Source organism: Pseudonaja textilis, chromosome 17, assembly GCF_049901715.1.
Source record: "Pseudonaja textilis isolate UNSWEBS1 chromosome 17, rPseTex1.2, whole genome shotgun sequence".
NCBI lineage: Eukaryota > Metazoa > Chordata > Lepidosauria > Squamata > Elapidae > Pseudonaja > Pseudonaja textilis.
Window position 1 is genome coordinate 5,691,583 of NC_142006.1, and position 18,231 is coordinate 5,709,813.

The following is an 18,231-nucleotide window of genomic DNA, read 5'->3' on the forward strand; positions in this document are numbered from 1 at the left end:
TCCTTGCTGTCCCAAGAATAATTAACCAAAGCAAACAGTGGGAGAGAAAACAACTGGCAGCCAAGGTTGTAAACTCCAAGGTTTTTTCGGTTTGGACATTGGATTCTAAACATACAATGTTATCAAAGGCCAGCAGCCAGGATTCATCCGAAGTGCCCAAAATCTGAAGTGTTGGGGGTTTTTTTTTTTTGGACCATTCTCTTTTTGCTGTAAACAGACTTCCTGCATTGCTCCCTGGTGGGCAGCACACAGGAAACGGGCCGATTATCCCAGATGGGATTCAGGCAAAGCCAGGAGGGACTCTTTTTGGGCCTAAGAAGGGCTTTAGCAGCCGTTCAGCTCAGCCTCGGGCCCTCTGGGTGAAGCCGGGGCTGGCAGAGCTCCAGAAGCCTCGGCAAAGCAAAGTCTCATTGGAATGGGGAGCCTTTCCTGGGGACGGGGGGATCGGGTGGTCCCTTCGGTCACATGTTAAACTGGCCATTTTCCACGCGTGCTGGGCAGGACCCGCTCGTGGGGGTGGGGAAGTGTGCAGGACTCCTGGACCGGCTCCTGCAGAAGAATTGGCCAGCTCTTCAAGGCAGGATTCCAGCGGAGACGCCCCGACGGGTTCCAAGGGGGAATCTTCAGATTGTGATGCCTATGTGTGACACATAAAGGCGTCACAATTTCCCTTCAGATGTCACAGAGGCCCAGCAAAGGCTGCACAAATCCAGGCTGGGATAAAGGAAGGGGTGACCTTTGCTGGCACTTGCTGTCCGTCTCTCTCCAGGCGCACCCAGGACGTTTTCTCGGAGCAAAAGGAGGCGAGATCCAAAGGACTCAGGATGAGGTTCAAGAGGAAAAAAGATCTGAAGGAGCAAATCCGTGAACTGCAGGCCATCATTCACATCCAAGGTAGCCCTCCGAGTGCAGCCACTTGGCTGGATCCAGGATGAGGAGCCTCTGTGGCGCAGTGGTTAGATTGCAGTACTGCAGGCTACTTCTGCTGCCTGCCGGCTGCCTGCAATTGGGCAGTTCAAATCCCACCAGGCTGCCTACAATTTGGCAGTTCAAATCCCACCAGGCTCAAGGTTGACTCAGCCTTCCATCCTTCCGAGGTGGGTAAAATGAAGACCCCGATTGTTGGGGGCAAGAGGCTGACTCTGTAAACCGCTTAGAGAGGGCTGTGGAAGCACTATAAAGCGGCATTTAAATCTAAGTGCTATTGCTACCTTCCTGACCAGGGAGAAGGGAAGGAAGTGCTCCCAGCTGGCCTTCTGCAAGGGGATCTTGCTGGGCTGCTGTCTTATGGGAGGACCTGCAAGAAGGGCCTAGTGCAGCCGCCCTCTTCCGTCGGTGGAGAGGGCCCCCTCTGTGAGTCCCCTCCACCCGCGTTTCTTTCCAGAACAAGGGAGGAAGCTCCGCACCCAAGCAAGCGAGGAGGCCGTGCGCAAGAACAGGGACCTGATTGCCTTTCTGCGCACTACGCTGCGGGCCGAGATGCACGAGCTGAATCTCGGGCTGAAGGTGAGCGTTCTGAGTCTTCTCCCTGGCCCAACGGAGGGAAGGAGAGGCAGGTTGGCTGGTGGCTGGTCAATCCTAAACCCTGTCATGCCCCTGTTGGAATCTGATTTCGAGGGGGAGGTTGAGCAGCTGACAGGGAGTGGGAGTGTGGCTCCGGTGGCTGTGGAAGAAACAGGGGAAGGACACAGTCCAGCTGGACATTCAGAGGAAGACCCAGGGCCACCCCCTCTTCATCCTAGGGCACGCAGGGAGGAACAGAGAAGGGAGCAACATGAGTTATGGGGGAGAAAAGGGCCCTGATTCCCTTCATTAGCTGCAGCTGGAAAACAGGATTTAAAAAGGGTGTTTGTGCACAGCACCTTGCTGGAAGCAAAGTGTGAATTATCTTTGTTTGTCAAGTCCTATCTGGGTTCTGGCGTCCTCCCAACTGTGTGTGTTTCGTTGTCTTTTGAGTTCTGCAATTCCTTATCCTGTCCCGTCTCGTTAATTGCTGCAGCTTGTGGTTTGTGTTGGTTTTTTATTTATAATTTATGTGTACTTTGGGTTCGGATTGAATTTCTTCTCTTTAAAAACTGTTCTTGGGAGAATTTTTTTTCTCCAGCCGATGATAACAGGACACTGGGGACCAAATTGGAGGTATTGAAGGGGCTTTACGTACTTTTGTGCCTTTGTTACTTTTGTGCCACGTCCCTTTGGGTCATCACAAGCCCTCTCCGCCTGTCCCGTCGGGCGGTAGTCTGCAGCTCTCACCTCTCTTTCTCTGCTCCTTGCAGCATGACCACGTCACGATCAGCAGGGCCTGCCTAGACAGGAAGCGGGTGAAAATCGCTATGGCAGATTATACCATGGAGGTAAGTGGCAGGCAGGTCTTTCCCCCAGCACCTTTCCCCCAGGTCTCCTCAACGGGCCCTTCCACTCCTTCCTAGCAAGCTCGGGAATCCCTGAGCCAGCACGTCTTCGACCGGATGAACGCCCACAACATCCTCCTATATGAAGTCAAGCGCCGGGGCAACCGCCTGGAGGAGCTCCAGAGGATTCTGCAGGGCCTCATCGACCTGGAAATGGCCAGCCCTGAGCTCCAGCTGCAGCTCCAGGTGAGATCCGCGTGGCTGCCCTGCCCTGCCACAGGACAGAGGGCCTCTAGGATGCCCCGGGGGAGGGCAGGGCATGTTTCCCTCTGCCTTCTTTGTGCACACAGACCATCCGTCAGCTGGAGAACAATATCGAGAAGATGCAGGTGAACATCATGACTGCAGAAAAGGTCCACATCCTGTATGTGAAGATGGTGGGCGTGCTGAGAGGCGTGAGTCCAGTGCGGTGCTTTGGCCATGCTTTGCAGGGAATCTTCTTGCTCACAGAACCGGCTGTTAACATTCTAAGCAGTTCGGAGAACCTGTTGTTAGAAGAAATTACTGGTCTAATCCTGTAAGGAAGGCAGGAAGGAAACATTCTGGGGTCGCTTACAGAAACTGCCTCTCCGTTAACCCTTATTACATTCTTGGCAGGAGTAGACTTCCTGTCTCAGGAACTTCTCTGGAGTTTTTTTCCCCCTCCTTTGCTGGTACTTTGCTAGTGTGGCGTGACCATTCAAAGTTACAAAGGCACGGAAAAAAGTGACTTATGACCCCTTTTCACACTTACGACCGTTGCAGCATTCCCCACAGTCACGAGAGGCCAGGCGAGGAGATGCGTGCCTCGATGTGAGTGATGTTGAGTTGGCCACGCCCAGCCCATAACATGACCACCAAGCCACGCCCACCCAGTCACATGGCCGCCAAGCCACTTAAGCCACACCCACAGAACCGGTTGTTAAAAAATTTGAATCCCACCCCTGGCTTTGATCCAAACTGGGGCTGTCCCTCTCTGCTCGAGCCTTGGGGGGAAATCCATCCTGGGCGCTGATCTCGTTGCCAGAAGTGTCCCTTTTGTGGGTGCTAGAAAGTTGCAACCCGTTCACTCTGCAGGCTCTCCAAAGAGAAAGAGATGAAGGACCGAGAACGCAGGGAGGGAGGGAGGGCCAGGCCCTCTTTCCTCCTGCTTCAGCGGCAGTCCTGATGGCTGTGCTGGGGACAAGGGTGCCTGCCCTCTTTCTCCCACCCCCCTACAGGAGCTTTCTCAGCTTCCTTTTGTCCTGGAGGACTTGGAGCACCGAGTGGCCACCTACCAGACAGAGCTGCAGGGGGTGGACCTGATGGCCAAGGATATGCAGGAAGCCATGGAGGCTGCCAAGGTGAGAAGGGGCAGCTGTGGGCCCGCTCAGCCTCTGCCCGGCACTCCCGTTCACCCTTCCTTTCCCCTGGGGCTGCAGGAGGACATGGCCAACGCAGAAAGCGAGCTGATCGCGGAGAAGAAATTCAGGGAGAACTCGCTCAGCATCCAGAAGAAGCAGATCGAGCGCATCCGTGCGAAGGACCCCATCGAGAGGCACCGGCGGATGGTGAGTCCTTCTTGAGGCACCTGGAGCCCTGCTGGCCGCCTTGAGCAAGCCGCCGTGGGGGTCTGGCTCCAAGTGGGCCCTCCGCATCTAGAGGGCCCCTGAGGGGGACACAGTCCAGGGCTGAGGGCTGCGGCTTCTGGGGCTCCTCTGCCTTTTGCGAGAGCCGCTTCCCCTAATTGGTTTGGTTGGCTTTTATTACCAGCAAATCCAGAGAGACATGGACTTCCCTGTCCTGATGATGCGCGAAGGAACAAGAGGCAAGTATGCTGATGTGCCCCCCGCCACGGCCCTCCTCGCCAGGCACGGAAGGCACAGCTGGACAGGCCTTCTGTTCTGTTCTTCCAGGGGCGAAGCTGGAGGCTTCCAAGGCCCAGATCGAGTACCAGGGTCTGGTGACCAGCGAGGTGGAGAAAGTCAAAAGTGCCGTGCAGTGCTCCCATCTCTGGGTACGTCCCGCAGCCCATCCCGGTCTTTCCTTGGCTCTGAGGCGATTCCTCCAAAGCTTCGCCGTGAGCCTCGCAAGGAGAGCTTTCATCAGCTCCGTATCCTCGTTGCCTCTTTTCTTCTCCAAGGATCCCATCAGGAGCTGGCGTGACGCAAAAATAACAAAAGCCACAAAAGTAGAATAAATTCCTCTCCCACCTTTCCTGCCAGGATATCGCTGGGCGCTTCATGGCCCAGAAGAAATCTGAGGAGAACCTTCAGCATCAGATCACCAAATCGGAGAAGAAGCGGCGAGGCCTCAAGTCCCAGCTGAAGGCGCTGGAGCTGCAGCGAGCCGAGCTGAAATTCCACCAGTCCCCGGGCTTCCTTAGGTACCTGCTGTTTCTTGTGTCGGCAGAACCGGAGGCTCCAGGGTTAAAAATGCCCCCCACCCTCACCCCCAGGACCATCTCTGGCTGCCTCGATGCAACAGACCCAAAGTAAAGCGGCTTCTCCTCCCAGCTCAAAGACACTAGAAGAGAATCTGTGGAAGAACCTGGAGGAGGAGGAGGAACGGCTGTCGCGGGTCCGTGGCCAGGCCTTCAAAAACCAGGAGCTTCTCCTCCACTTTGAGAACGGGGTCGACAACCTGATTCTGAGGCTGTGGGACATCAGGGTGCCTGGCCAGGTCTGTCCCTCTCTCGGAACAGTTGCCCCAGAGCAGATCGCCGAGAAGCCCCCTGTCCGTTAGGCAACAGGAGAGCCAACAGGGAAGCCCCCCCTCCCTTCAAGGGAAATGGGGTGGTGGGAGGGGGAAGCTGGAGGGTCTGCCCCGGACCTTTACCTCCCCCTGCTTTACAGGAGGGCATCCCCAAGATGGAGGATGTCTTTGAGAAGCTGCAGTTTTGTGAAACGAAACTTCTGCATTTGAACCGAAAGATGCTCGATTTGCCCTCTGACATACTCAGGCCAGACGAGAGCGACGAGGTGAGCCTTCTCCCAAGGCTGTGACGCAGCCGCCTTCCCTTATTGCTGGTCCAGGAGCCAGAGGGGGAGAGGGGTTGTGCCCCAGGGACGGACAGGATCCTGATTTCGCCTCCTGTGATATTCCCAAGCGGGCTCTGGGCCCCTTCCTTGACTCAGGCCAGCCCTGTTTGCAGTACCAGGCAGTTGCAGGGTAGAAAGCCTGAAGAGGGAGGTTCTGGGCTGGGCCTCTTGGTGGGCATCACGCCCTCTCCGCCCCTCCCCTTCAATCTCTTGGACTACCACTTTCTAATTCCAATACGTAACTTGGGCAGTCGTTCGTCCACCTCCGGAATTTCCTCGAGGAGAGCGCCAGGGATGAGCCGCAGAACCTGAGAATCGCTTTCGATGAGGACGAGGAGGATGTCCGAGGTCTGTCCCCTGCCTTGAGGGGGGTCAGCAAGGCCGGTGACCCCCCAGCAGCTCCCGGCAGTTGGCATCCATGCAGCTCTGGGCTGAGCTTCACGGAAGGGGGAGAGGCTGTGACTGTCAGAGTTAAGCCTTGTTGGTGTTTCCTCCCACCCAGAGGGAGAATTCCCACCCATTGCCTCTGTCTTGGCTTTACGGTGAAATCTTCTTCCAGTGTTTCCCCAGGGAGGGTCGGCTGCGCTAGGTCCACTATGGAGCAGCAGGGAAGGGGCTGCCCTGGCCCCAGCCTAACAGATAATCAGAGTTGGAAGGGATCTTGTGGGTCATCCAGTCCAACCCCCCCGCCCAAGCGGGAAACCCTACACCCGTGATGTTGAACCTATGGCATGCGTGCCACAGGTAGCACGCAGAGCCATTTATGCCGGCATGCGAGCTGTTGGCAAACTTGCCTCACTGCGCATGTCTCCCAGTTGATTTTTGCCCTGTTTGAGGTCTTTTTGAGCCTCCCAGAAGCTTGAGGACAGCTTCTGCAGCCTTTGCAGGCCAAAAAATAGGCCCATTTTGTTACTGCCTGTATTTCCGGAAACACCGGAAGTGATGAAAGGGGCCTATTTTTCGGCCTGCAAAGGCTTCAGAAGCTGTGGGGCAGGGAGAAACGGAGGCACTTCCTTTGCCTGACCCACTGCCACAATTTCAGACCGTGGGTCCCTCCTCCCCGTCTCTCTCTCTCTCTCTCTCTCTCTCTCTCTCTCTCTCTCTCTCTCTCTCGTCTCCACGCAGAAGCCTTTCACTTTGTGGACATCGACCACAGCTACGTGCCCACTCGGGAGGAGATCAAGAAGGAGGCCTTGAAGCTCATCGAGGAGAAGACCAAGGTGATTAAGAAAAAGCAAAGAGGAGCCAAAAAATGAACCTTCCACAAATTTGGCTACTATCCGGATTTCTCAGATGGGGAGATTTGACTCTTATCCTGTTTTTCTTTTAATTTGTATTTGTTTAAAATGATATTGAACTTGCTTTAAAGCGCGCGCGCACGCACACACACCCTCCCCATGGAATGTGCAAAAGGAAGTCTTCCCATATTTTGCAAATGGGAGGATAATAAAGGCGTTGACTTGCTCTGGATCGGATCTTGCAGAATCTTATTCTAGGCGGCAGGTGGGAAAGGAAGAAGAGCGACTTTGGGCACAAAGCTTTTGCAAAAAATTCTTTTTATTCCTCCAGCCGCACACACAGCAGAGATTAGGCGGCAGGCACATTATACATTATTCCGAGGCTTCCCTTTCCTCGGCCTCTCGGAGGCGGATCCGTTGAAGTGCCTGCAAGGACCCAGGTGGCCGATTGGGGGCGCCACAGGCCTCCCGTTCCAGTGATTATAGCATTTAAGCGAAGGTCGACCCGGCTCAACAGAGACCGAGACCGCCATTTCGGCCCAAAGGCGGAAACGGCGAGCGGAGTCCGCCTTTCGAGGACCCGTAGTTGTCCCTCACGGGCCACCGTCCTAAGACTTCGCGGTTTGCCTGGTTGCTAAGATACACGGCAGGTGGCAGCGCGCACCGCCCCCCGTTTCCGGCCCTTTCTGACCCAACCAGGTTGCCCTAATCCGCTCCCCCCCGCCAGGTTCTAAAAGTACTCCCGACCCGCCTCCACCCCCATATCCGGAGCTGTGCAGTGCAAATCGGGGGAGCGACGGGCTTTAAAAACGGTGGCATCATAGGACCAAGTGTCCCTTTCTGTCTTGGGGGGGTGGGGGTGTCCTGTAGTTCCGGGACACATCCGCTTCCGCCCCTGCTTTGTCCCTCTCGCAAGGTCCCTCGCGGGCTGCCGTAGCCCGGCCCCGCGCGCGTGCGCCTTGTGTCAGCGCCGCCTTCCTGGCTGCTCGGTGAGGGAAAGGAAAGATGGCGGCGGCAGCGTTGGAGGCGGCCGCCCCGCAAGCGACTCCGGCCGCCCCGGCGGGGACGGCGGCTCCGGGGACCGCGCGGAGGCCGGCGGCCCAGCGGCCGCGGGCGAAGTAGGGAGGCGGCCTCGCCGTCCCCGGGCGCAGCGACCGCGGAGCGCCGTCCCGCGCCTCACGATGCTGTCGGCCTTGAAGAAGCTGGTGGGCTCCGAGCAGGCCCCGGGGCGGGACAAGCCCATCCCGGCGGGGCTCCAGTCCATGAACCAGGCGCTGCAGCGGCGTTTCGCGAAGGGCGTCCAGTATAACAGTGAGCGGCGACCGGCTGGGAAGGGTTGGGGGGGGGCTGTTGCTGGCCGGGAGCCCCGCGGTGGCCGGGAGGGGAGGCTTCCGCGCTGAAGGCGGCCCGGGCGAGGCAACTGACCCCGGCTCTTTCCAGGGGAAGCGGCGAGAGGTTTGGGGTCGGCCCCTAGCAGCTGAGCGGGGGCGGGAGGCAGGTCGGGGCCGCCAGCCGTGACCTCGGAGAGAGGCCGGTGACCGCTTTGCTCCCTCCCGGACAGGAGGAGGAATGAAGGGCTTGCTTGCTCGGGTGGGTGGCTGACTGGTTCTCGAGGCTGTCCGGGCCTCATCAGGAAAGCAGAGTCGGCTGTTCCCTCCTGGGGGCACAAGACGCCCATCTCCTCCTCCTCGTCAAACTGCATTGTGTGTGCCTTGTTTTGTCTTGTTCTGAAGGTCGTTGTTGAAGCCAAAGTTTTCTTTTTAGGCTTTGTTTAGTTGCTCTGCCAGCTGATCCTTGGAAGAGGAGCATTTGCATTATCGGGCTTAGCTGCAGATTTGCTTTCTTTGCAGTCCTTCAAAGGGGGTCCTGCTCTTGGAATGGTTTTTTTGAGCCTCTCTGACTTCTTTGATCAAAGGGAGATTTAACTTGGAAATAAGGAGAAACTTTCTGACAGTGAGAACAATCAACCAGTGGGGCAGCTTTGCCCTCTGGAGTTGTGGGAGCTTCATCACTTGAGACCTTCAAGGAGAGACTGGACTGCCGTTGGTCAGAAATGGTGTAGGGTCTCCCGCTTGGGCAGCGGGTTGGGCTAGATGACCTACAAGGTCCCTTCCAACTCTGATTATTTGTTATCTATTAAGACAGCTCCCAGATCATGTGATCCTCAAGTACTGCTTTGTCTGCACAACCACCGTCCTCCTCAATTACTTTAGAAGCTGGTCCCGTTCACTGCAGTGACATTGATGTCTGTGTTGAGATGGGCTGGATTTAGTTCCCCTGCTCAAGTAGGACGGTGTTGGGGGCATTGGCCGTTCCCCTAATGTTTCCTTGGCACAAATGCCGGCAATAATGCATTAATTTTCTTAACTGTCCCAGAGCAACCAAGGAGCCTGCAATTTTCTCAGCAGCCTGCTTTTCCACAGTCGCTCTCTCTTGATGTCAATTTTACTTTTAAAAAGTAGATTTTTTTTTTCAAATTGCTTTCTAAATTGTGCCTCTGAAAAGGCTGGCGACTATTGGCATGCGCTGCTTTGGCTGCCAATAGCTGTTCTTGCCTCCACCGTTTGCTTTATCTTAGGCACTTAGCGTCTTTAGGCACAGCCAGTAGTCTTATGCCTCTGCGGTGCTCTTGACTCCCTTTATTCCTTAATTTTTCTTTCTCTAGTGAAAATTGTCATCCGAGGTGACAGAAACACGGGAAAGACCACTTTGTGGCATCGGCTGCAGGGAAAGAAATTTGTTGAGGAATATATCCCAACCCAGGAGATCCAAGTCACCAGCATCCATTGGAATTATAAAAGTGAGTTTTGCCAGCCGTTGGGAATGGAGAAACCCTTTTCTCTTTGCTGTCTGATGTATAACTCAACACTGCAGCCACCTGTGTCTGTGGTCCCCTCGTTGGTAAAGGTGTGCTGCCGGTATAGGCTTGTCCTCCTTTTTTTAAACTCAGCCAGCCATCTGCTCATTGCCACGTGGGTCAGGGGTAGCTCTCACCGTGTTTGAGTTAACTGCATTTGAACAACCTTTTCTAATCTATACGCCTGGGTGTCTTTTCCAGCTACGGATGATATTGTGAAGGTTGAAGTCTGGGATGTGGTTGATAAAGGTAAGGTCTCTCCTTTCGTTCTGATGTTACAGTCATTATGTAGTGTTTGGATTAGTCTTATTGGGAAGCAGGCATTTTCTTTGCCCTGTCCCATTGGGTTCCTGGTGGTGAGCATAGCATCTCCTTGCCTGTGGCTTTCTGGTGCTACTCTTGAATGCCCCCACTGGAAATATATGTTGAGCCTAGCCAGTTTCTGTCTCCTCTTTCCGAAAAGAGAGGGGGTGTCACCTTTTGACCTTGCAAAGGCTTCTAAGTTACGCATAGTGGTGGGATGTGGGAAAAGCTACACGTTTGGGACTCTCTTTTCTGCTCCGCTAGGAGACTAACCATTTTCACAACAGTGCTCTTCTCCTTTCAAACACCGCAGGCAAGTCCAAGAAACGGGGAGATGGATTGAAACTGGACAACGATCCTCAAGAGGTGAGGCACGCTCCGGACCTGCTGTCTTGTAAAGCATCAAGTCCTTCCTTTGCACCTGGTGCAGCCTCTTATTTCCTGTAGGCTACGAGCTATCCCGGGAAGCAGCCGGGACTTTTTCGAGATCTTTCTTTTTCCACCCCAGGCAGAATCCGAGATGGCCTTGGACGCGGAATTCCTGGATGTATATAAGAACTGCAATGGTGTCGTGATGATGTTTGATATCACCAAACAGTGGTAGGGACTGTTGCCTCCACCTTTCCCTTCTGTGACTCCGTACAAGAGTCTCTGAGAAATGCAAAAGCCTCTTGTTGTCAGACTTTGCACAAAGCTTGTAGATGATAAATGCCTTTATCTGCTCCTGAAGAGCAGAGCGTGTCGAGTAGAACTGATGAAGTACATGGCTCCGTGGGGGAGGAGGGGTCTCCTTCAGCTGACCTATTAACTCAAGGGGTCTCTAGGCTGTTGTGCCTCCTGTAGGTGCAGCCTCTTTCAGAGCTGTTGTGCTAGAATTTACCTGGACAAGCACCATTCAAGGAGCTCTCCTTTCCACTCCATCCAGGACTTTCAACTACATCCTGAGAGAACTTCCCAAAGTCCCAACCCATGTCCCTGTGTGTGTGCTTGGGAACTACCGGGACATGGGCGAACACCGGGTGATCCTGCCTGACGACGTGCGGGAATTTATTGACAACCTGAACAGGTAAAAACGTCAGCCTTGTTAAGGAGCTTCGGGCTACCTTTCTAGCCCTCCTGGAGCCATCGGCCTCTTGGGCTCTACTTCAGCACTCCACTTAAACCTGCCTTCTGGTGGACTCGCTACACAAAAGTGGCAGCGGTCTGAGTGCACCCACCACATCCTGCTGCACTAGTGAGTGGCTATTGTCTAGCATCTCACCAGCGCCCCCTCAGGGCACATGTGCACCAAATTGCTGCCCAGGCAGTCAGTGAATCCTGCCCAGACCTTTTTCGTCTGTAGCTGGGCAGCATCTGGCTTGGCCACTGTTCATCTGCAGCAACTCAGCGGAGGGTGTGAGTGGGCCAGAAGCGCTGTGTGCTTGTGATAAAATGCCTGCAAACTCGTTGCCTGCCTGCTTTGCGCTGATCGGTTGATTTCCTTCACCCCCCCAGCCTGGAGGCTGATGAAGGTGACATGGGCATAAAAACTGGACATGCCCCACTGATGGACGGATCAACCTATCCCATCAGCTCGTGTGCCTTTTTGGGCAGCTGTTTTCAGTTGAACTGCTGGTGGCCATTGTTACTCTCCTCCCCCCACACCCTGGACCTCCCAAGCTCACAGGTCGCCAGGCTCTTCAGCTGCCTGCCCCTTTCTTCAAAGAAGGCCTGGCATTAACACGGGCCTTGGAAGGGCCGGTGACAGCATCCTAACCCCTCGGCGGAAGAAGACCGTTATAAAATTTGGAATCCGTTTTCTGAACGGTTGCATAGAAGAGTAAAGAATTGAATTATATAAGTATAGTATATAACATTGCTACTGATAAATAGATGAGTTAGATAGAGTAAGAAGATGAAATATATCATTGAAAGTTAAGGACTTAAAAGTTAAGGCTAATAGAATAAGTGACACGCAATATAAAATATTGATAAGAACCGTTATAAATATATACAAGTTAAATACGTATGATATTATTTTGTGCAGGAAGAAATGCGTACTCAACGTACTTTGGAACAGAAAGAAGGTTTTATGTTTGTTTTTGTTGTGATAAAAATAAAAAACTTAATTTTTTTAAAAAATAACCCTTGGCAGGCTGAGTCAGTTGCAGTTGGAGGGTTGGTCTCAAGCGATCGGCCTCTGGCTCACCGTCTATCCTCCCCCCCATATCTTTTGACATCGAACAGGCCTCCCGGCTCCTCCTACTTTCGTTACGCCGAGTCTTCCATGAAGAACAGCTTTGGCCTCAAATACCTGCACAAATTCTTCAACATCCCCTTCCTGCAGCTGCAGGTAGGAAGGGACCCGGGAGGGGGGGAGGGCTCAGCGTGGCCCCAGCCCAGCCCCGTCTACTGAACGAGGAGAGGCCCATGTGGGCTCCCCGGAAGTAGAAGTGCTTCTGCTGGCGCCCCGGGGCTGGGCGGGGGAGCCCCACGAACCAGGGGAGAATTAGAAGCTGCTTCGCCTGGATTTAGCCCATTGGGTTGGGAGCCTCCCCCACCCCCCCACCCCACCAGTGGCCGTTCAGGTCACGACCGCCCTCTTGGGGCAGAGGAGGGGGGAGGGTAGCAGCCCAGAGGTGGCGCCTGAGCAGCCCCTGGCCTGCTCCACAGCGGCGGATCTCCTGTCTCTTGCAGCGCGAGACTCTGCTCCGGCAGCTGGAGACGAACCAGTTGGACATTGACGCCACCCTGGAGGAGCTGTCTGTGCAGCAGGAGACGGAAGACCAGAACTATGAGCTGTAAGTCGGGTGGGGCCGCTCTCCCCACACCGCCCTCCTTACTTCAGGCTCTCTCTGCGGGCTTTCCTGGGAGCTTCTCGCCTTCCCTCTAAAAGCAAAACCCCGGGAATCGTCATTTAAATCTGGCCTCTGAGTTCGGGGGTGTGTGTGTGTGGGTAGTTCCTGAGGTCACGTTTCCTCTCCCCGACAGGTTCCTCAACATGATGGAAGCTCGCGGCCGGGGACACGCCTCTCCTCTGGCCACCAACGGGCAGAGCCTTTCCTCAGGTTCCCAGTCTCCGGTGGTTCCACCGGGCAGTGCTTCGGGGGGCTCCAGCCCCGGCACCCCACAGCAAAGGTTGGCCGTCCCCGACCTTGCCGTGGAGCCCGGTGCTGAGCCTCCAGCGCCAGGGCTGCAGCCTGAAGCCCCGCCGCCCACAGCCATCCCTGCGCCGGCTGCCCCGCCGAAACGTGGAATCATCGCTCGACTCTTTGGGACGTCCCCGGCTCCCGAGACGGGTGCCACCTCTCCAGGTGAGGCTGCAGTGCTGAAAACACGCAGGGATTTTGGGGTCCTTAAGCGCCCTGGTTTGGTGCGGGCGGGAGGAGGGGTGACGAGAGCAACATAAAGCCAGTTTGGGGAAGGAGAAATTCCGTGCCGTCTCAACCGACCCACCCTCGAACCTCTCTCTCTGCCTGCTGGCAGACTTTGGCAGGGCTTGACCGGCTCCCCTGAGGTCCTTCTCTTGTTTTCCAGATCCTGTTCTTCCTGCCGTTGCTCCCTCAAAAGTCCAGAGCGTGGAAGACTTTGTCCCCGACGAGAGCCTGGACCACAGCTTCCTGGAAGACCCCATCCTCCAGAGAGAGAAGGGGGGGAAGCCGGCAGGAAAGGCTCCTGCCGACAGTGACAGGTGGGAGACCCCGCTGGGTGGAGCCAACACAGCCGCTCTGCTTCGGCAGTGACCACAAGGGCTTTGCTCCCTTCTCCCAATTTTGTTTTCTGGAATTCTTGGTCAGCAGTGCTGGGAAGGGCCCCCGTCAGCCGGAGGAGAGAATTCCAGAGGAAGACCCCCCCGGCCCCTCAAGCAGAATCTTCTGGGATTTGCCCCCTTGCTTTCCCCCCCACTCCTGCCTGCAGGCTGTGTCATTGCCCTTGGCTTCCTTCTTGCAGTGACCGAGAGGCTCCTGGTGGGAACCCCTTGGTGGCCGGCTTCCAGGATGACCTGGACCTCGACGAGCGTTTGTTCAACAAGCCCCCGTTAGCGGCGGAGCTGGTCCCGAGCAAAAACGTGAACCTGTCGAGCGAGGAAGAAGAACCCTCCTCCAAGCTCTCCGTCGTGGGGGCTGAAGAGGCTGGCTTAGAACAAGGAAAAAAACGGTAAAGGGGGCGCTGGGAGTTGCGGGGTATTGCTGACTACAATTCCCAGTAGCCCTCGCTCATTTGGCCCACAGCAGGATGTGTAGGGAGAGGCAGCTGTGTCCTGCAATGGGCAAAGGACCAGAAGGTCTCCGGTCCAGCTTTAGCAAGTCAACAACCAGTGCAGTTCAGTTTAAAAGTTATGATTTAAACTTTTCACCGAGTCTTAAATGAAACTATAACGTAACGTAACAAAAATACAGCAGCTAGGGAAATTCAGTTCCCACGTGTCTGTGTTGGGCAAAACGTGTGTAAGAAACCCCTTAAAAACTCATTTCTGGACAGGTATCGGAAGGAAGGAAGAGTCAGGGATTGTTAACTTTGCAGTTTCAGGGTTTGTGGGATTTTGCCCTATCTTGTTTTTGGCCTGTCACATGAAATCTTGTAGATTTCAACCCAAAATACTGATGATTCGGCGCCAAGCACAAACGGGTGCTAGGTATTTGCGTGTGATACGGAAGAAGTGGCAGCTCCCTCTTTTCAACGCAAGCATTGTTGGCTGAGCCGCTGAACCAGGCTGTGTTTCTGCAGAGCCGCATCAAGGATAGACGGTGGCTGCTTAATCGCCTTGGGGCCTCCAGGCACTGTCTTCACTTTCCTTTTTATCTCCCCCCAGAGCTTCCAAAAAGCCCTTGAAACTCCCAGAGCCTTTGGCCCTGCCCACGTCCTCCACTGAGCTGAAATCTCCCGCCGGCCAGCCTCTACTCGGGCAAAGCAAGTGTATGATGGCAGCCGGCGGGCCTGAGGCCCGCCCGCCTGCAGCGCCCTCTGCCTCCAAGCAGCAGGAGTCCGGGAGCGACTCGGAGGGGCCCTTCGCCGTGCAGATGCTCTCCTTTGTGATGGACGATCCGGACTTTGAAAGTGAGGAGTCCGAGAGCCAGAGGAAGCGGCCAGTAAGTCCCTGCCCTCCCCGAGCCCTCGGTTTGGTCCATCCCATGTTTTCTGTGGGTCGGACGGTGCTCCGGTTCACCCAAGGGAGCCTGCTCAGAAGCACAGATGGATCCGAAGAGGGGGCTTCCCTGGGGTTTGGGCCAGAAGGGCCGCGCAGCGGGCACTGAGGGGCCTTCTCCCCTTTGCCTCTAGGAGTTTCCGGTGCGAGAGGATCTCTCGGACCTCTCCGAGGAGGATCCCCCTTCCAGACCCACCCAGCTCTCCAAGCCTGCGCCCCGCTCCTTCCGAGTGAAGAACGAGGCCGATCTCTTTGGGTTGGGGCTGGATACAGCGGTGGGCAGAGAGAGCAGCGAGGAAGGTGAGGGGCCTTGGCCGCAATGGCACCCCGAGACCAGGCGTGGCACGGAGCTTTTCCCCCCAGCTGCGCATCACCATCAAGGCGCCTCCTCCCCAGTCTCGTCCGGAGGCTTTTTCCCGCTCCTGCAGGCGGTTCTCTTGTCCCGCTTGGAAGTTTCACCCTCCTTTTTCACGCCCTTCTCCTCACAGCTGCCGATAAGGAGAAGCAGACTTTGAAGGAGAAGAAGAAGAAGAAGAAGAGGGCTAGCAAAGAGGTGGGTGAGCGTGGAGCTGTGTTTGAACGAGGGCAGGAAAGGTCTCCGAGCTAAGGCCCCGAAGGGGGGCCGTGACTGTGGCCAGGGTGGGCTCCATGCTAGCCAAACGGGTCCCCAGGCAGCCCACCCCAAAGAGCCCCCCCCCCTTGGATCCTTCGGCTGCGCTCCTCCGCGGGGGCCTCGCTCCAAGGGGAGGCGGCTTCTCCGCCCGCAAGCTCTGCGGGGCTGGTGGCCTTCGGGCCTCTCCGGGGTGGGAGGGCTGCTTGGGGGAGGCGTGCCCCCGTCCCCCCCTTGCTTCATCCTTCCTCTCCCAACTGCTTCCCCAGGAAGAACCGGAGAAGGTGTCGGGCAGGAAAAAGAACAAGCCGAAAAAGGAGGAGGACGAGAGAGGAGAAAAGAAGAAGAAGGCGTCCAAGCAGCAGCACCCGCCGCGGTGCAAAGCCAAGCCCAACGGGATGAACGAGCTGGAGGCCTTCCTCGGGGGCGGTGCTGGGGCCAGCAAGCAGCCGGGGGGTGGAGACTATGAGGAGCTGTAGCCCCTCCCCAGCCAGGTGCACGGGGCAAGGTGGCCCCAGCCCACCGTCACCGCCCCTCCCTGCCTTTCTCTGCTGCCCGTTGCCAGAGTGGCTGGAGCCCGAGGAGGGGCCTGCAAGCGGCTCAGAAGCCCCCCCAGCCTTCCTGTCCTTTCAGCCGGGGAGCCCTGGGTTTGGGCTCCTGGGGCCCAAAAGAGGGGGGGGCCCTCCCTCCACGGAGGCCGCATTGTGTCCCGCCCAAAGTGGCTGCTGCCTGTCGAACGATGGATCCGCGCTGTTGTTTTACGAGAGAAACGGTTCTGGACCCGTGGCTCCCCTTAGACTTTGGACAGTTGCAGGGTCCCAGCCAGGGGTGTGTGTGTGTCGTGGGGTGGGTGGGGGCAGAGGCCTTCCATGTGGGGAGGGGGAAGTGTTTGAATAACGTGGCTTTATTCTGGGAATTTGCGGGAGAGTCAGACAGACGGCGGTGCCCTCTCCTCCTCCCTGCCCTTTTCCCCAGTTGTCCCAGTTTGAGAACCCCGGAAGCTCGTCTGCAGCCAAGCGTCCGTAGGAAAAAAAAAAAAAGGAGGCTGGCCCCCCCGCAGGCCAGAGGGTGGGTGGGTGGGTGTGCCGCCCACCCCTCTCCTGGCTCCTCCTCGGGTGGGCTTGCCCCCTTTCCGGATCCCTGCCTCCCAGTCACCGCTGCATGTGTTTGCCCTGGAACCCAGCCAGCTCTCGGGAGCGGTTGGTCCCACCCCTGCTACTTTTGTGTGTGTGTGTGTGTCATTCCACCCCCCAATGCCACCCCCACCCCCCCCTCACACTCAAGGAAAAGCAGCTACAAATTCCGGACCATTCCGTTGTGTCTCTTAAGTGTGGGTTGAAGTTGGACCGTTCTGACATTCCTCCCCTGTTCTGCGCCTTCCCGCTTTGGGGTAGCCGCCTGCATGGCACAGGTAGTGCTCTCAGGGCCTCTGGCTTGCACTCCCTGGTGGGGGGAGGGGTGCATGACAAACCCACTCTTGACCCCCCCACACACACACCAAAAGCCTCCCAGGCTCCTCCCTCCTTCCCTCCACCCCCCGCAAGGAGCGTAGTCCCTGGAATGCAGCCGGCAACTATGAGCCTTGTTGCTCTTCACCTTCCGTTTTCTTTTGTTCCCTTTTTTCACTTTTGCTTTTTTTGGGGGAAGGCAAAAAAAAAAAAAACTGTCCCAGTGATGCACTCCTCATTCCAGCTGATAAAAGCTCTCGGTTGCACACAACTCGTGTCTGGTTTCCTTTCTTCGGGTGTCCCTCAGCCGGATCCAGGCTGCTTCCGGCTTTAGGTGAGCTAAGAGACCCCCCGTTCCTGGGCTGAGCGGTCCCCACCTAGTTGGGAAAGGCCTAGGCCTGTTCCTCCCGCGCTCTGGGGCAGGAGGAATCCTCGTGTTGGAGAAAATGGGTTTCTTCCCAAGGGTTTATTACAGTTCTTGTCATCACCATTTGTGGGGTTGTTTTTTTTGGTCTGATTTTAAAAAGCGCCCCTGTTTCTCCCCTCCCCGGCCTTGTCCCCGGCTGTCCAGCAGAGCTAGCCTTTGTATTTTGGGCAGGAAGGGTGAGTGACACGCCGTGTCTTTTTTGCTGTCAGTTCAGTTGATGAGCTCCAAGGCTTCCCTCGCCATCCCCTGCTGCCGCCCACCAGCACTGGCGTTGCTGTGGTAACCTGCCAGGCAAAAGATGGGGCTCTCCTCCCCAGGAGGAAGGGAGGAGAGAGGTGGGTGGGATGCTTCCCAACCTTGTCACCTGCAAAGAAGCGAAGGGAACCATGGAGTGTGTTCTCTTCCTGCAGTGGATCCACCTGACGAGCCTGGGTCCTTCCCACTGAAGACCCTGACCCTGGCAAAGGGCTCCGGTGCTTGGCGGGCACCCGGGCTGCCGCCTCTTGCCGTAAACCCCGTCGGCCTGCCCAGCTCCACCACCTACCGGCCCATTCAGGGGACGCTCCCGAATCCCGTGAGATTCAGCCACCAGCTGGCTTAAGGTGCCGAAATCCCTGGACTTGCCTTACGGTAGCAAGCAGGGAAAGTTGCCCGTGGCCGACCCCGAGGGGCAGCGGTTTCCCAAGAAGGCGGCCTGTGGCTTTCAGCAGATCGAAGCTGGGGGCCCTGGCAGAATCGGGCATGCTCCTTCCAGCTGTGCAGGAAGATGGGGGCGGATTTTATGGCCGCCGCCGCTGCTTCTGGAGGGCCAGG

At 56.4% G+C, this 18,231-nt stretch overlaps 2 protein-coding genes across 3 annotated transcripts; both read left to right on the forward strand.

Moving 5' to 3' along the window:
* Positions 1-266: 266 nt before the first annotated feature.
* CCDC183 (coiled-coil domain containing 183) lies at positions 267-6,880 on the forward strand. 2 transcript variants are annotated; one of them, XM_026712395.2, is made up of 14 exons: positions 267-894; positions 1,385-1,506; positions 2,277-2,354; positions 2,430-2,597; positions 2,702-2,806; positions 3,611-3,733; positions 3,812-3,940; positions 4,143-4,197; positions 4,286-4,386; positions 4,595-4,755; positions 4,886-5,051; positions 5,225-5,350; positions 5,662-5,758; positions 6,536-6,880. In XM_026712395.2, exons 1-14 carry the CDS (start codon positions 825-827, stop codon positions 6,664-6,666), a joined length of 1,632 nt encoding a protein of 543 aa, XP_026568180.1. In that variant the 5' UTR covers positions 267-824; the 3' UTR covers positions 6,667-6,880. The 2 variants fall into 2 exon arrangements, with proteins under 2 accessions (XP_026568180.1, XP_026568182.1); XM_026712397.2 differs by lacking the exon at positions 5,662-5,758.
* Positions 6,881-7,599: 719 nt separating this feature from the next.
* On the forward strand, positions 7,600-17,262 carry RABL6 (RAB, member RAS oncogene family like 6). Its single transcript, XM_026712231.2, has 15 exons — positions 7,600-7,959; positions 9,314-9,448; positions 9,707-9,754; positions 10,122-10,174; positions 10,317-10,408; positions 10,734-10,874; positions 12,035-12,140; positions 12,485-12,588; positions 12,779-13,101; positions 13,325-13,478; positions 13,739-13,945; positions 14,601-14,877; positions 15,068-15,233; positions 15,422-15,486; positions 15,813-17,262. The coding sequence occupies exons 1-15, from the start codon at positions 7,830-7,832 to the stop codon at positions 16,020-16,022; spliced, it is 2,211 nt and encodes a 736-aa protein (XP_026568016.1). The 5' UTR covers positions 7,600-7,829; the 3' UTR covers positions 16,023-17,262.
* Positions 17,263-18,231: the final 969 nt, after the last annotated feature.

Excerpts from the sequence above, each read along its gene's own strand:
- CCDC183 (XM_026712395.2), top strand. The coding sequence starts at position 825 with ATGAGGTTCAAGAGGAAAAAAGATCTGAAGGAGCAAATCCGTGAACTG. Across the intron at positions 3,941-4,142 it reads TCGAGAGGCACCGGCGGATG|CAAATCCAGAGAGACATGGA; the intron begins GTGAGTCCTTCT and ends TTTTATTACCAG. Across the intron at positions 5,351-5,661 it reads GGCCAGACGAGAGCGACGAG|TCGTTCGTCCACCTCCGGAA; the intron begins GTGAGCCTTCTC and ends TAACTTGGGCAG.
- RABL6 (XM_026712231.2), top strand. The coding sequence starts at position 7,830 with ATGCTGTCGGCCTTGAAGAAGCTGGTGGGCTCCGAGCAGGCCCCGGGG. Across the intron at positions 10,409-10,733 it reads TTTGATATCACCAAACAGTG|GACTTTCAACTACATCCTGA; the intron begins GTAGGGACTGTT and ends CACTCCATCCAG. Across the intron at positions 13,479-13,738 it reads GCTCCTGCCGACAGTGACAG|TGACCGAGAGGCTCCTGGTG; the intron begins GTGGGAGACCCC and ends TCCTTCTTGCAG.